The sequence below is a fragment of the Octopus bimaculoides genome, chromosome 27, assembly GCF_001194135.2.
Source record: "Octopus bimaculoides isolate UCB-OBI-ISO-001 chromosome 27, ASM119413v2, whole genome shotgun sequence".
NCBI classification, from domain to species: Eukaryota; Metazoa; Mollusca; class Cephalopoda; order Octopoda; family Octopodidae; genus Octopus; species Octopus bimaculoides.
This window is the reverse complement of record NC_069007.1, coordinates 9,099,727-9,117,031: the sequence shown is the minus strand read 5'-3', so window position 1 is coordinate 9,117,031 and position 17,305 is coordinate 9,099,727. Positions and strand designations below refer to the sequence as shown.

At 36.1% G+C, this 17,305-nt stretch overlaps 1 protein-coding gene across 1 annotated transcript in view; it reads right to left on the bottom strand.

Annotated features, from left to right (window-relative positions):
- LOC128250970 (SCO-spondin-like) overlaps positions 1-17,305 on the bottom strand; it is a 44,983-nt gene that overhangs the window by 18,538 nt on the left and 9,140 nt on the right. The window contains exons 5-13 of the mRNA XM_052977130.1: positions 16,814-17,001; positions 14,900-15,002; positions 13,944-14,111; positions 11,602-11,687; positions 6,497-6,598; positions 5,149-5,308; positions 3,477-3,714; positions 2,263-2,404; positions 1,735-2,043 (exon numbers count right to left, since the gene is read on the bottom strand). Of these exons, the coding sequence (XP_052833090.1) occupies positions 1,735-2,043; positions 2,263-2,404; positions 3,477-3,714; positions 5,149-5,308; positions 6,497-6,598; positions 11,602-11,687; positions 13,944-14,111; positions 14,900-15,002; positions 16,814-17,001 (1,496 nt within the window). The remainder of the gene's footprint in view (positions 1-1,734; positions 2,044-2,262; positions 2,405-3,476; positions 3,715-5,148; positions 5,309-6,496; positions 6,599-11,601; positions 11,688-13,943; positions 14,112-14,899; positions 15,003-16,813; positions 17,002-17,305) is intronic.

The window sequence follows — 17,305 nt, the reverse complement described above, 5'->3', positions numbered from 1 at the left end:
CTGGCCTTTTTCTCTTCCTTGGTTACTTCTGGGTCTACTTGAAATACACGTGTATTATTAAAACAAATTTCTTCTTGTAAAAGAGGAAAATCCTCATCACACAGTAGAAAGGTCATTTCATTATCCATATTGAAAAAGTTTTCGTTTTACACGATGGTAGTTTGCTATCTCTCTAAAAGAGAGCAGCAAAAAAGAAAATTTTTGCCCCGCAGGGCGCAATTCCACAGGAACAACAGTTGAAACTTGACAAAAATCACACCAAACAGCAACAAAAAGGACAGAAACAACTCACTAAACTAGGCAGAAGCAATTCAAATCAGTACGACGAGCCGGAAGTAGATTGCCGGCTGAGAAAACCTGTCTAGCCTTCACAGATATATATATTTTCAGTGAAAACACATTCACTGGTTACAAAATTAGAAATGATCCAATTATAAATCTCACAGAGAGACATAAGCAACAGTGTTACGGTAAAGCAGTTGTTTACTGTCAACTTAATGTGACAGACCCATTAAGGGAATCATATATGTGTGAGATTTATAATTGGATCATTTCTAAATAAAAATATTTATAAAATAAAATTTTAAATAGAATTAAATACTCTTTTACTTGTTTCAGTCATTTGACTGCGGCCATGCTAGAGCACCGACTTTAGTCGAGCAAATCGACCTCGGGACTTATTCTTTGTAAGCCTAGTACTTATTCTATCGGTCTCTTTTGCCAAACCAGCATCGGTTGTCAAGCGATGCTGGGGGGACAAACACAGACATACAAGCATATACATACATACATACATACATACATATATATATATATATATACGACGGGCTTCTTTTGTACATGGAAACTAAAAGAAGGCTGTCGTATATATGTGTATATTTGTGTGTGTATCTGTGTTTGTCCCCACCACCATCGCTTGACAACTGCTGTTGCTGTGTTTACATCTCTGTAACTTAGCAGTTCAGCAAAAGACACCGATAAAATAAGTATCTTACAAAGAATAAATCCTGGGGTTGATTTGTTTGACTAAAGGTGGTGCTGCAGCATATCCGTAGCCACATGACTGAAACAAGTAAAACAATAAAAAAAAAAAATACCATTTAATCCCAAGCAATGCCGGGTATGTCTGCTAGTAATTATATATGACTATATAATTATTATGATATTTTTCCAACCATAAATGATAGTCAGGGTATTGACATGCCAGTCAATTTCACTTTTTATTTCATGCAATGGACTAATTTTGAGTGTGAATAAAGATGGGAAGAGCAAAATGTATTATGGGCATGTTTTATCAATTCCAGACAATCATGAATGCCAAATACCAGTGGGAATGAGGGAGACTAGGAAAATCAATGCAAAAGCTTCACACTACGTGACACCTTGGCCAAGTCTCTTCTACTATAGCCTTGGGCCGACCAATGCCTTGTGAGGGGATTTGTTAGACGGAAGCTGAAAGAAGCCCGTCGTATATATGTGTATATATATATATATATATATATATATATATATATATATATATATATATATATATATGTATGTGTGTGAGTGTGTGTGTTTGTCTCCCCAACTTCGCTTGACAACTGATGCTGGTGTGTTTACGTCCCCGTAACTTAGTGGTTCGGCAAAAAGAGACCAATAGAATAAGTTCTAGGCTTACAAAGAATAAGTCCTGGGATCAAAATTTTTATCCTAAAGTTTTATCACAAAAACAGTAACAATATTAGCACATACCTTTCCTTTAAAAGGCTCCAAATCCAATTTAATATATATTTGTCTGTTTTCATTATAGAGAATTCGAAATCCACTCCCTTCTATAAGATAAAAGGAAGAAGTTGCTCTCTTGACAGTTACATCTCTTGAATTGTATGGAAGTTGTTGAATTTCCCTACCATTTGCTAAGACATTTTTATTGCTGATGGTAAGAAAGAAATCATTGCTTTCCAGAGTGATACCAGATGTACAGTTGTAACCCTCTCTCCAGATACTCTTACATGGACCAAAATGTAGCATAATTTTCAAAGAAACAGACTTGTCATGTGGCTGAAATATAGCAATACATATTTCTTTTATTATATATATTTGCCAATACATGAGCACACAAACACGTATGTCTAAGTGTATAATAAACATTGTGTGCGTTGGTGCATAATAAATATATATACTTAAACATGTACAATACAAATACCACATACAAAGTCTGCTTTCTATGTTAGCAAGATTTGGACAACAGATTTATGAGAAATTTAATGGAAAATTTACCTCAACTAAAGAATAGACACAAGCTTGAGGCTCTAATTTATATTGTTGTCCATCAAATGTAACAATTGTAGATCTTCCATAAATAGTACACACTGCAGGGCATTTTTTCTTTTCGCAGTCCCATACACCCTTGCAACATGTGCTGAAAATATAAAAATAACATTTAATATTTAACCAATAAAAATCAAAAATTGCTGAGGAAAAATCTTGAGGATTAGGAACCCTATGAGTAAAAATAAAAAGAAAAGTAAAAAAACACATTTATCAAAAATATTCTTTTAAGACATCCTTGCTGTATGTATGTATATCACCTGAGAAACTTTAAAACATCCGTCTTGTAGTGAGCTGACACACCTGTAGATGACTCAGTGGACTGAATGAGTCTTATAAATAGAATGTGGGTTTTGGCAGTCCAGAGTTGAATTATTATTGTTGTGGATAAGTTGTCCTTTGTTGAAGGTCCTCCCTAGCGGGGCTGCCTGTTGTTGGAGTTGTTAAACCTTTGTTGATTGATTGTTGTATTGTTTGTTTTTGTTTTCTCCCTCAGTAGGGGTGAGAATAGCAGTAAGCAATGGAAGTGCTGCAAACACATGTCAGGAACTATGCTTCAGTAACAGGTCGAGAGAATATAACAGCTACTGTGAACCAACTGGAAGTCAAGAAAGTACCTGTGGACTTTGAAATAGTAAGAAGTAGCAAGAAATTAATCTAACGAGAAGGGTCAAGATTAAAATTGACTTATCCAAAATTAAAATTGATTTATCCAAATCAAATTTGATTGCAAAGAATTCAAATTTTATGGCAAAGAATCCAAACTAGATCGAAAACATCTATAAAAAGCCACTACACCTTTGGAGTGGTAGGCATTAGGAAGGGAATCCAGCTATAGAAATCATACCAAATCAGATTGGAACCTGGTGCAACTCCCTAGTTTAACAGTTTTCAGTCAAACTGTCCAACCCATGCCAGCATTGGAAAATGGATGTTAAATGAAGATGATGAAAGCTAATGTGATAGACAATGGAATAGAACACGGAATCATGTGGTTGAGAAACAAAATGTTTTTGTGATATAACCTTAACCACACCTGTAGTACATAAAGTATACATATAAGGTATTTCATTGTAGAATAACTTAAATGTTTACTGATAATTGTTAATAACTGTAAATCAATGCAAATTAATGTAAGAAAACAATTGAATGATTAAACCAACCATTTGTTACATAGCATTCTAACAGTTGCTCCAGACTTGTATTTATAATTCTGATATTCACAAGGGCATTTCTTTTGTGTAATACATTTCCCATCTTCATAGAAAAGATTGTGTTTGCAGCGACATGTTGGTACACAAGAGAAATCACATTCAGATGATGTCATATTAATGGTATGACAAGATGCAGGACAAGCACTGGTGCATTCATCATATTCCATGCCAGATGGACATGTTTTTACTGTTTTAAAAGCAAACAAAAAAAAAAAAAAGTTTGGTAATTAATGAACAGTGAAAATTGAATTATTTAAATATATATTTTTTAAAATGCTTTTACAAATATAATATTGGCTGGATATATTAACAACTCGGCCTCCAATTCTTGTCCACTGGAAAAGAAGGATAGTCTTGGATATGATTTGCCTAGTATATGCAATGTGGAATTGGATACAAAACAAACAGCAATGGTCAGTCTTTTTCTGCAGCAATATTAGTCACAAATAAGGTAACAAGTTGGCATTAGCACGCTAGACAAAATTCTTTGTGGTATTTCATTTGTCTTTATGTTCTGAGTTCAAATACTGCTATAGTCAACTTTGCCTCTTCTCCTTCTGGGATTGATAAAATAAGCACCAGTTGAGTACCGAAGCCGATGTAATCAACTTACCCACTCCCCTAAAATTGCTGGCCTTGTACCAAATTTTGGCAGAATTTGAACTCAGAATGTAAAGATGGACAAAATGCTTAGCAGCATTTTGTCCTGGCAAGCTAAGGTTTCTGCCAGCTTGCCTCCTTACCGCCACTAAATATTAATGGTATTAAGATGCAGTGTTGCCTTACAATTATTTCAAATGCTGGGCCTCACCATTACAGAGGATCTCTTCTGATGAAAGCCCTTGCTTTGTGTAGCAAGGATTCCATCCCAAGGACTGGACCTTTGCTTCAAGGCCAGAAAAATATTTCAGACCCGAACAGCTACTGACACTCTTATTGTAGAGTGAGATCCACATTGGAATATTGCTCTCACATCTGTGATGTGAATATGCATACAAACCTCATAGACTGCAATAACCTTTGGCCCTTAGGCAAGCCATCACTTCAATCTACCTTACCTATCACTACTATAATGACCCCTGTTTATCAGAGCTGGTTTGTCTCATATTTATACCACTCAGGCACCCCAGTTTCCCTCATTTTTCCACCTCTTGGTGTGTCCATCCCCTCAGCTTCACACCAACCATTATATCCATTCCTTTTCCCCCTACAACACCATTTCTGTGAAATATTCTCCCTGCCCTTTTTACCGCAGGTATTGATCTTTATTGATCTCCAATGCTTTAAATGGAATGTTAATGGCATCAGTCTCATTGTTAGAGGGCTCTGCAAGGATCATGAGCTATGTACCTTTTTTCAAATACAACTAAAACAAAAAAACAAATTACTATCACCTGTACAATATTTCATTAGGGTTAGGATTATATTTTTGTCTAGGTGAACTTCTCATTCTAAACTGATTTTCTTCTCTGAAAAGTGTATCTACAGATTATATTTGCTTCTAGCAAGACTAGAACTAGCCCCAATTATGCTAATTTCTTTCTGGAATATACTGAAGCCAAAATTGCTGAATTTAAAGAGATTAGTTAAATATGCATTCTTGATTTTTATATATACTCACTGCAATTTGCTTTCTTTCTCCAAAGAATTTTTTTCTTTTCTGCACTACATTCTCGAGAGTAAGAAGCTAGAATATTGCATACAATTTCTGAAGCTTCCTTGAAAGAATTGGCTCGAGAACTTCCTGTATCACATAACTGGATCCATCTAAGGGGGTCAACCTGCGAAAGAAGATTTTGGAAATTAAAATTTTAAATTGTTTTTCCAAGTTCTTAATGTAAAACTTATTTTGAATTAGAGAAAGATCTAAAGTAAAATGTCAAATATCTACTTTTTTACTTGAAAATTAAAATATTAACGCTTTACTATTGTAAAATAGTCTTCACATCATCTTATCATAAGAAAAATAAAGACGATACCAAGGTTAAATTTTATTTAAAATAAGGCTGGCCCTTGTGAATTACAGGTACAACTCACTTTTGCCAGCTGAGTGGACTGGAGGAATACTGCATAACAACTCTAGTTTACTCCACTGGCATTTGATGGAGTCTATTTTCTGTACATTTTTAGTGTTTATTGTACTTGTGCACCTTCCACACACAAAAACTATTTTCCCAGTTAACCTTCTTCTGATATTGCACCCCTTGTGTTTCCATAGCTTGCACTGGGTACATCTTATGGACTTTTTACCTAAGCCTTTCCTACAGATCAAGTAGGGCCATCTACTTGATGGCATCTGTTTTCTTTAATACAAACTGAACCCTAATAAATACTTCCTTTAATTTAAGTTCTACTTTCTATGCTCCCCTCATCAGATAACAATAAATATTGATTCTTTACATAAACATAATGTTTCAACATTATGAATTAAGGAAATATTTAAGACCAAATGATATTTACGTTTTCTCAAAAGCATTCCTACTGTAAGTAAAGTAAAACTGGTGCAGTGAAGGACTGTCACTAAATTATACAGCCATTAATTAATCATTTTTGGAAATTGCTTTCTTAGTCTCTCATTTTCTTTTTCTCTAAACTGCAATCTTTTCTATCTCAGTAATAACTATTTAAATATTGGGGGAAATCAGGTTTTTTCTTCTTTCTGTTCTACTTCTTGACATCTCTGTTGTTAGCCATATTTTCATTATGTAGTGTTATATTACATAATGGAGTACATATACAGGATCACTTGACCTGCTAGAAATACCAGTAAATCTCCCTCAAATTACACCCTACCAATTTAAGAGAAGGACACAAATGGTTTTATGATATGTACTATTCTGAAACAAATGACAGGAAGGACAAGGGTGGGAGAATTTCTTTTTCTTTTTTTCGTTTTGTTTTGGATAATTTTGTTGAATCATGGGATCTGAAATAAGAGGCAAAGTTAAAAAAAAAGATTAAACACTTACTTTATCGTGACAAGCTTGAAAGGGATTTTCCGCTAATAGTTGACATTTTTTAAGCAATTCAGGATATTTGTTGTCACCAGGAGCCAAGGGAAGGGTCATACACTGAAGTAAAAAAAAATGGGTTTGTATCAGTGGAAAAATGTTAATGTGTGCGGAAACAACATACATTGGCAAATGAGTATTATTTATTTTATGGTGTCTTACAAAAGAAACACATGGCTCAGTGGTTAGAGCATTGGATTTGCAATTGTGTGGTTGTAAGTTCGATTCCTGGATGAGGTTCTGTGTTGTGTTTTTGAGAAAGATATTTTATTTCACATTGCTTCAGTTCACTCAAGCATAGAAATGAGCTGTGATGTCATTGGTGCCAAGTTGTATTGACCTTTGCCTTTCCCTTGGATGACATCAGTGGCATGGAGAGGGAAGATTGGTATGCATGGGTGACTGCTGGTCTTCCACAAACAACTTTGTGCAGACTTTTGCCTCAGAGGGAATCTTTCTTGGAGCAGTCCCATGGTTGATCATTACTGAAGAGGGTCTTTATCCTTTATCATTACTTTTACCATTACCCTTTACGAAAAACATATTTTAAAGAGCTGCCATCATATTCATTTGTAGTTCATCAAGGGAAAATGGAATTATTTTTGAGATTTTAGTATCTTTTTAAATAGACAAAAAGAAAAAAAAAACAAGAACCCCTAAAACATTTGGATAAATTCCTTTCAAGAAGTATTGAATGTGCAAACATTCAATTTACTTGATCAACAGTTAATTCTTCAAAGATAGAACTGTCAAAAACATGGCACAGAACTAGTGAATTCTGTTCAGTTTTGAAATGCCCTTTTTTTCACACACAATTGAACCCAGGACCTCATGATTGTAAACTGAACTTTTGAACCATTCAGCCATATCTGCTGTAACATACACATAAATATACCCTTAAACTACTTCGCTAAAAGATAATTTCAAATATTAGGCTAAGAAGACTTCTCTCTGAAGAAACACAATATCTCTACATCATTGGTAATAATGGCTTAATAATCAATGTACATATGTGCGACTTTAACAGCTGCATTTTAATTAGACTAAGAAAAACCTGACAAATCAATTAAGACAGCTGTTGTCTCTTTTGACAGTAAACATTCAGTGAAATGAAATTTTAAGAAAACTGTCCAAATTGTAGAACATACATAGGACAACTATGCTCCTATATTGCTTTCTAAATTGAAACAGACAACTAATGTCAATATTGCTTTATTTTAATGTGTCCCTATAAATTGCTGATAACTCGGAAGTGCCTCAGAATTGGTCGAGTCATTAGAATCTCAGATGCCACATGGAGAGACGTTTTATTTGAGTATGTGTCCTGTTACTCAAATAAAACAGCTGTCTCTTGCCAGCTGATTTGCTTTGAGTTAAATAGGGACTTACAAGTTGAAGAAAAATGGCAAAAACAATGAGTAATGATTGAAGTAACCCAACTATGACTATTTCATCTTTTCAGGTGTATTTAGGAATACATTTTCTAATATGTCTGCTATTTGAAGATGGTACATAGTGTGGTATGAGAGAGATTTAATTGTTATTTCTTGCATGCCCCAGCCATGTAGAGAGTTTCTCTAATCTAGAAGCATTTTGTTAGTCTGCAGTCATAAACTGTATTTCTAATACTAGATTTCCCCCTTATGAAATCTCGTTGATATTTCTGTTACAAATTTAAAGATAATCCACATTAATCACTGATGTATTTTTTAAAGGCAAGCTTAAGTAGGATACAGTTCTCATCTTGATGTTATTGTTGACCTCCAAACTTAATTTATGCCTAACTGTAACTATCTCCACCACTTAAATGCCTGGCAGCACATGTACTTCATTCTTGATCCCTCTGTAACTGTTAGGAAAGAGACTGAAACTAATGTTTTAAGTGTGTCCACCCATACCCCACCATGCAAAAAATTCAGTGCTTCAAATAGTTCATTCATAGTTATCAGGCAAATCTCACCCAACCCCCAAAATGGATGGAATTTGACCCAAGGATACAATATTTGCAAGACTATTATTTGAACAACAAATCATGCAAGTGCCTTGTATAGTTCTCTAGATATTCCATCTTCACAGCTTCAGCTGGTCCTTTTGATATTTTGCCAAAAGGATTTCCACCAAATTTGCAGACTCTTCTTCCCCATCATTTCGCAACAATGATGATACTGTAATTAGTCTCCCTGGTAAGATAGCCTTTACCTTTTTCTTCCCACTCCACACACTTGGTATCTCTCCGCCAGTTTTATCCCTTCTCACCCATGAGTCCACCACCATATATACACATATGCCAAATGTAGGAGTACCTTTAATCACTTCAAACTAACGAGACCAATTGTCTTGATAGCGTTCCTACTCAAGTATTTCCATCCTTTTTTCCTCTCCTTCCCTCACACTCATTGTCCTACCCTGCCCCAGCCCTACACTAATCAATACACCCAGTCCTTACTTCCCAGAATGTCTGCTCACTTGAATTTCTCTGCTCAGGTCTTTCATGCAGGTACTAACTCACAAAGGTTCAAGAAAACCATTAATGACATCAATTTAATCTCTCTTAGAGGGCTTACCCCTTCTTCCCTATAGGTTAAAAAAAAAAATAACTGTTTTTGTTCTTGTTAAGAAATTGGTCCAGTTACAATTGACTTGGAAGAACCATTGTCCAAGAGAATGAATTTCTAAGGCAGCGAGCTGGCAGAATCATTTGCACGCTGGGCGAAATGCTTAGCGGTATTTCGTCTGTTCAAATTCCGCCGAGGGCGACTTTGCATTTCATCCTTTCGGGGTAGATAAATTAAGTACCAGTTATGCACTGGGGGTCGATGTAATCGACTTAATTCCTTTGTCTGTCCTTGTTTGTCCCCTCTATGTTTAGCCCCTTGTGGGCAATAAAGAAATAATAATGAATTTCTGAGTTCACTGTCTAAGACAGGTCAAACTTCAGTCTGATCGGAAGCCATGCTGTACACTTTATCAGCAGTGCGTGTGTGTGTATGTAAATACCGTGCAATCTGACACAGTTGTTTATTGTTTGGAAAGCAGTGTGACAATCTAAGTATGTTGTTTCCCTTTACTTTCTCATCTATTCTTGAATGCCTGTTCTTGTTTTCGTTCATCTGATAGAACAGATGGATCTATCTATGATCGAAGTTCATTCCTGCAATAGCCATATTGCCTTTTCTTTTCTTCTGTATTAGTTGTATCTCCAGAAAACAACATGTATTTTCATAAGTAAACAGTGGAGCATAATGCAGTTCTTGGGCCCATCAAATCCTGTCAAACTGCCCAACCCACACCAGCATGGAACATGGGTGTTAAATAATGAAACTGATATTAAACATTTTTGTCTTTAGATTTTTTATTCCTTGTTAAAGAAATATGACATTTATTTTGTGAATAAAAACATCAAATAATGTTTTATGGAGTATTTACTCTGTGGATTATAAGCATCAAGATGAATTTACTGCTGTTATATTTGTCATGATAATGAATTGAACAATGATGTATAGGTCTGAAACGTAATTAACATATGAAATTATCAGGTGATGAAATTGCTGTTCATATAACTATTGCACTGTAATAACTTGCAAGGTAATAACCTGTAATGGATTTACCAGGCACTGTTCTAGGATGGTATTGTAGTAGTGTTCTTGTGTTTGTAGATATACCTGATTGTGTGAAAGAAAGCATTGTAGTATCTAGAATTGTCTTTCGTTTCCACTTATTTTTGTTTCATTGTCAAGCTGGTCTTTTGCACCTGCTGTGATGGTACACAGAGCACCCCATTTCTGTAGTTTCTTATGATTACTATGAAGAGACTGGAGACAGAGGTAGGTTTGGTATAACCATGATGGACCTAGCATATCATTTGTTTCTAATACTGTCCCTTTCTCTGAGCTAAATATGATGCCTATGAGCACTCTTTTCTTCATTTTCACTCGCTTTCTTAATTGTTTTCTACATGTGCTAAAACATTGTAGAGGTATCAGAGATAATTACTAGAACTTCAGTTATCCATATCTGAGTGTATTGTGTACTGAATTCTGTGGATTGGTAGAATCATTAGAGTATCAGTCAAAATCATCATCATCACCATTTAATGTCCATTTTCCATGCTGGCATGGATTGGGTGGCCGGACAGGAACTGGAAAGGCCAAGGGCCACCCCAGGTCCCATAGTCTGTTTTGGCTTGGTTTCTATGGCTGGTAAAAAAAAAACCCTTGAGTTGTGTTGACTCATAAGGGCCAGTTTCCCAGTCTCGATGTTATATAAATTCCCCTCCTGGATGGGACACCAGTCCATCACAGGATTACTTCTTTGTGCCAGCTTATTGAACTGAAGCAACGGGAAATGAAGTGTTTTGCTCAAGAACACAATATGTTGTCTGGTCCAGGAATTGAAACCACAACCATGAGTCCAATGCCCTAACCACTAAGCCATGCACTTCTACTTTCTATGGCTGGATGCCCTTCCTAACGCCAACCACTTTACAGAGTGTACTGGGTGCTTTTTACATAACACCATCACTAGTTCATGGGGCATCAGTACCAGTGTTTTTTACGTGGTACCAGCACCCACACCAATGCTTTTTATGTGGCACCTTGGTTTTAGAATCTCAATTCTGTTGTGTTGGGCAGGTCTCATAGAATTTAGTTACATCTCTTTGCATTCTGATTTCAAACCCCAAAGCCTTTCTTCCTTCTGGGATTGATACAGTTAAAGTACCAGTCATATAATGGACTTAGTTTAATGGAGAATGCTTTCTCCCAAAATGTTTAGTCTTGTGTCCTTATTGGATATCAATGATATACTGAGATTAATTCATTCATCTAGCCTTCTTTTACTTGTTTTGGTTACCGGATTGTGGTCATACTGGAGCATCACTTTCAAGGATTTTAGCTGATCATACCAACTCCAAAAGTTCTGTCTGTTGCTTATTTTTAATCAATCCCTATTTATAAAACAGACATTATGGGACCCTTTATATTTATCTACCTAAACTGTTCTTATGAGATAAAAGAAAATGAATCACTAATGTTAATAAATTAAATCAAAATGAATAATTTTACCTGGCCTCTATTTTCTTTTATAGCATAAGAGTCAGCAAACAGGTATCCTTTTCCCTCTTTGATTTTTTCAGGTGTCGTAAAGTCATCTGTGAGTAAACAACAAAGAGAAAATGTTCTGATGTGCTCCGATTCTAATGGTTAAGGAAGCAATAAAGGAATACAGATAATGGGAGTAAAATGCATCAATTTATCCAAAACTACCTCTGACCAAATACTGCCCACTTAAAAATCCTATCCGAATTTTAAACACAGAATTATTGTCAGTTTGGATTCTAAACTTCATCTGCTTATAACAATATGCATAAATAAATATATGATTCCTTGACTAAATTCTCCTCAAAGTACATCAAACTAAATTCTTTAGGGTGCTTAGCATTTTCCCTGTACTATTTGTTGAAATCACACCGGGGTTAACTTTATTGTTTTTCTTTCTAAGATCTTCACAAAGTATCCTCTTCATGAACCCCCCCCCCCAAAAAAAAACAAGAATTCAGAAAGACATCCTGAATTTGTCTTTCGAAATAAACCATGTGTGAAACAGCTGTATACCTTACTCTTGGAATGGCTAACATTCTGTAAAAGTTCCTTAGGTAAAAGTTCAGGTCACATAAACGCCAGATTAAATGCCTAGAAAGATGTGCAAGAAAAAAGCAAGAACAATAAAATAATTTCTGATATTTGTATTATAAGTCAGAAATTTTGGTGGGCAGAAGTAGTGGCAGTGGGGTTCCCAAACTGACAAATATTTCCTTGTCAAGAAAGAATAATCTTTGAATTTTTTACCTGCTTCTTCCTTACCAACAAAAAGACAAAACAGAATTTGCATTCACGTAATTCTTATTTCTTTGCCATGATACTAGAAAAGTTTAGAAATTTAAAAGACCATCTAATTTTATTAACCCTTTGGCATTCAGATTACTTTGACAAATGTAACGCTTATATCTTCAAATTGTTTTGAATTAATCATGCATTATCTTATATCTTTGAGATTCCCATCATGTGATTGTGTATTTTTTATAATAACATTACAGGGTAAGTGTGAGAGGCCAGATCTGGCCGGTTTTAACATAAAATAGGCAGGTTGTTTGGGCCAGATTTGGCCATTTTAAATGCTAAAGGGTTAAACATGGCAATTTGTTGTCTGCTCTGTTTTCTATTCTCACAGACCCTACTATGAGAAATACTACATAATATTAATGACCCCCAAAAAGATGGAAAGCAGAGTTCATCTTGACAGGGTTTGAATTTAGAGTATAAAGAATTGAAAGAAATGCCATGGAGTATTTCATTAAAAGGTCAAACAACTCTGCTGATTGAATGTTGTTGTTGTTGGCACTCCGTCATTTACAACGTGGAGGGTTCCAGTTGATCCGATCAACAGAACAGCCTGCTCATGAAATTAACGTGCAAGTGGCTGAGCACTCCACAGACATGTGTACTCTTAACGTAGTTCTCGGGGATATTCAGCGTGACACAGTGTGACCCTTTGAATTACATGCACAACAGAAACAAGAAGTAAGAGTGAGAGAAAGTTGTGGTGGAAGAGTACAGCAGGGTTCGCCACCATCCCCTGCTGGAGCCTCGTGGAGCTTTAGGTGCTTTCGCTCAGCAAACACTCACAGCGCCCGGTCTGGGGAATCGAAACCGCGATCCTATGACCGCGAGTCCACTGCCCTAAACATTGGGCCATTGCGCCTCCACTGTAACTGTTTGAATATCCTTATAAAAATACTGTGTTTGTCTTTGGGTAGCAACTGTTATTTCCTATTTGCTTACCCCTAGAAAGTATGAAGAATAGTAATATTTTCTTCAAACTTTGCTTTGGTTATGTTTATTCAAACCCCAAAGAAATCCTCTCAATACATAGCTATGATGTTCCCCCACTACTCCTGCTCATGATCAGAGATGCACATATTGTCAGCCACCAAGGGACATGCTCAAGTGGTTTTAAGCTCAAGCAACTGACAAGCAAATCTGTGGTATTTGAGCAGAATATTTGCAATAACGATATTTCTTCTTCAGCAACTGAATGCTGAATCTGTCTGAAATGTAATGGAAATTAGGTCAGTTTCAAAGCATTGATGTCCAGGGGACAAGAGCAAAGTGTGAAGGGAATAGTAGTCATTTCCTTTGATTTCTAAATAGATGCAAATAGGAATTATAACACTTACTGAACAATAACAAAAAAAAAATTAAAATTTCATTACACAGTGTAATGTGTAACACAAGGGTGTCCCACAGTGAGATTGAGAGTAACATTATATTGTTACATAGCAAACTCCTTGATCACACAGCCGTGTCTGCACTCATAATCAATAAAAAGTAATGACGTTAATACTCACCATTTTGATTCCCATTATAATTGCCACACAGTCCCTGAATGCATGTGTTTCCTTTCAATGTAGCTCCAAGTGTCACCTCAATAAAGGTATTCTTTCCCATCAGAATTCTTATCGCTGGAGCACTACTTTCAATTGCAACATAGTCATATCGCTTGATCACCATTAAATCTTTGGAAATTTAAAATAGATTTCATTTTAGTTGATTAATATTTAAAAATTGTTCTATATTTTAGAGATGAGGAATTCAGTACATTATTTACAATTGACGGATATTTGTCCTCATCTTGTTTGTTGTTACCACAACATTTCGGCTGATTTAATCTCCAGCCTTCATCAGGTGTCCTGGTGGAATTTTGAACCCAACCCTGGGTTCTCATTCCTAAGGTATTTTTTTGCTGATGTTATTATCATTATTATTTATTCAAGGCACTGCTCTTAAGAGCACAGGCTACTAACCACAAGATTCCAAGTTCAATTCCAGGCAGTGCCTTGAATAAATAATAATAATAATAATAATAATAATAATAATAACAAGGACAGACAAATGGATTAAGTCGATTATATCGAAACCAGTGTATAACTGGTACTTATTTAATCGACCCCAAAAAGGATGAAAGGCAAAGTCGACCTCGGCGGAATTTGAACTCAGACCGTAGTGGCAGATAAAATACCGCTAAGCATTTCGCCCGGCATGCTAATGTTTAAGCCAGCTCACTGCCTTTGAGTTTCTATCTACCAAATCCTTTCTCTCAAATCTTTGTTTGGCCCAAAGCTATAGTAGAAGGCACTTCTCTAAGGTGCCTTGCCGTGAGACAATACAATGTGGTTGGGAGACAAACTTCTCACCCCACAGCCACAGCATGAATATTTGCTACTACCACCAAGGTCTACACCTGTGGTTAGTTTTTACCTGGGCTCTTGGTAATTTATTATCAAAGTTAGATAAGATAACTTACTTCCTTTTATGATTCCTTGATGAAGATTTACTTTGTGTTTGTTTATCACTATGTGGTGTCCTTCGGCATAAACAACGTCTGCACCAGTCGTTATTTTTAAGGACTAAAATATAAAATTAACAGAATATACTAAAGTGACGAAAATATTTTGACAAATTAAATTTAAATGTTGAAGTGAATCTAACGGTTTTTGTGTGTTATTTTAAATGGCTTATAAGCACCTTCCACGCTGCAATTGTTTTCGTTCCAGCACACGATCTCAGATCAGGTCGCTTGCTATGCAAGTACATCTCCACAATATACTAAATATTTGGTAAAATACTTTTCTTATTAGTTAGACTGAGAAAAGAAACAGTGGATAATAGCTGTGAGCTAGAAGAGGCCTTGTAGCTGGATGTGGCTGGATGTGATTGTGGAGGCTTAACATCACCTTTGAAGATGCAGAGGAGCTGACATGAAACTGATAGTGATGGAAAGCACTGGTGGACCGCTTAGCTCTACACATAATAATGTCTTTGGGACCACTAACTTGGAATGACCCCAGCCCCATAAAGCAAGAGCATGAAACCAATCCAAGCTTGTATGATAGCTATCATGTGTCCCCACCCAGCCCGCAAATGATGTGCGTGAGGTTCAGCCCAAATTGTAGATTGTTGTTGGTGTTCTTTAGCTCTATGTTAGTCTTTATTTAATATACCAATGATCAAAAGCCTTCCAGCAGTGACCATCCATTCTTTTGGTATATTTAGCAGTTCGTTACTCAATGTCTCTTTTTGAAAGATGTTAAGTTTTAATTTGGGTGAGATTTAATGAATATGAAAAGATAATTCTAAATTACCAGGTGCATAATCAAACAGACATTATCATATTCTTACAATAGCTATGGGTGTAGACTTTACTGCACTGAATTATGGGAAATACTAAAATGTTCAGGTAATATCCTTAATAAATCCAGGGAACTTACGATAAAATGTTTGCACTAAATTAGAAACACATTTTTATAATTCAAACCTGTTATGTAATACGTTTTGAATACTTACAATTCAATCTCTTATCTCTATACTTATAGTTTGTGACTTAATGAAGTTAACTCGTCTCAAATATCATTTAATGCAAGGAGCAATTTGTACTTTAATGAGGTGGGAGACACTATGGGTGATGAGAAAAGTACAGATGAATGAGTGTGGATATATGAAGGCAGCTCTGAGGACCTGTATGTGTGTGTGTGTGTGTGTGTGTGTGTATACTGTAACAGAGGTAAAAAAAAAAATGCAGAGAGAAGGAGAGAGAAAGAGTAGATATATCATATCTATGGGCCAGAATTTGGGATATGTTGATTAGTGATTGTATGCCAAATCGGAGACACCCTTCGGTCACGAATGACCATGGGATTGCACCTAGAAAGTTACCCTCTGAGGCACAATACCAGGCAAGGTTGTTTATGGATGACTAGCAGTCGCCTATGCATACCAGCCTCCTCTCTCCATGCCATCGATGTTATCCAAGAGAAAGGAAAAGCCGATAAAGCTTGGCACCAATAATGCTGCAACTCATTTCTACAGCTGTATGAACTGGAGCAATGTGAAATAAAGTGTCTTGCTCAAGGACACAACACGCAGCCTGGTCCAGGATTCAAACTCACGGACGTAAGTTCAATGCTCTAACCACTGAGCCATGCACCTTCACATGCAAAATATGCATGTATGCAAAATAGTGACCTTTTTTTTGGAGAGTAGACATTTGCTCAAAGAGCCACAGAATGGGGCTCAACCTTGAATCACCTTGTACTGAAGTGAACATTTTAGCAACAAAGTCATATCTACATCCATAAATTTTGCTAAAACTTTTGAAGTCAATGCTGTTGCATAGTCAATATAACAGTTGAAAGCATTAAAATTATAAGAAAATACTGACCTTTCGACATGTAGACAATGTTTCGCAGTCTCTAAAGGTGATTTCAATCTGACAGATATCTGGTATTTCTACAAGGCTGTATGAACAATTACCAACGAAATTGTAGTAGCTGCCATCGAAAGTTCTCATGCTGTATTGACCGGAAGATCTACAACTGTGTGACCGTGTGTAAGTTTCTGTCCAGTTAGCTGAAATTATGATTCTGTCAATATAGGCATTGTTTCCAAGTTTACCAGATTTTCTACTCTTTTACTCTCTTTTAACTCTTTTACTTGTTTCAGTCATTTGACTGCAGCCATGCTGGAGCACCGCCTTTATTCGAACCCCAGGACTTATTCTTTGTAAGCCTTGTACTTATTCTATTGGTCTCTTTTACCGAACCGCTAAGTTATGTGGACGTAAACACACCAGCATCGGTTGTCAAGCGATGTTGGGGGAACAAACACAGACACACAAACATGCACACACACACACATATATATATACATATAT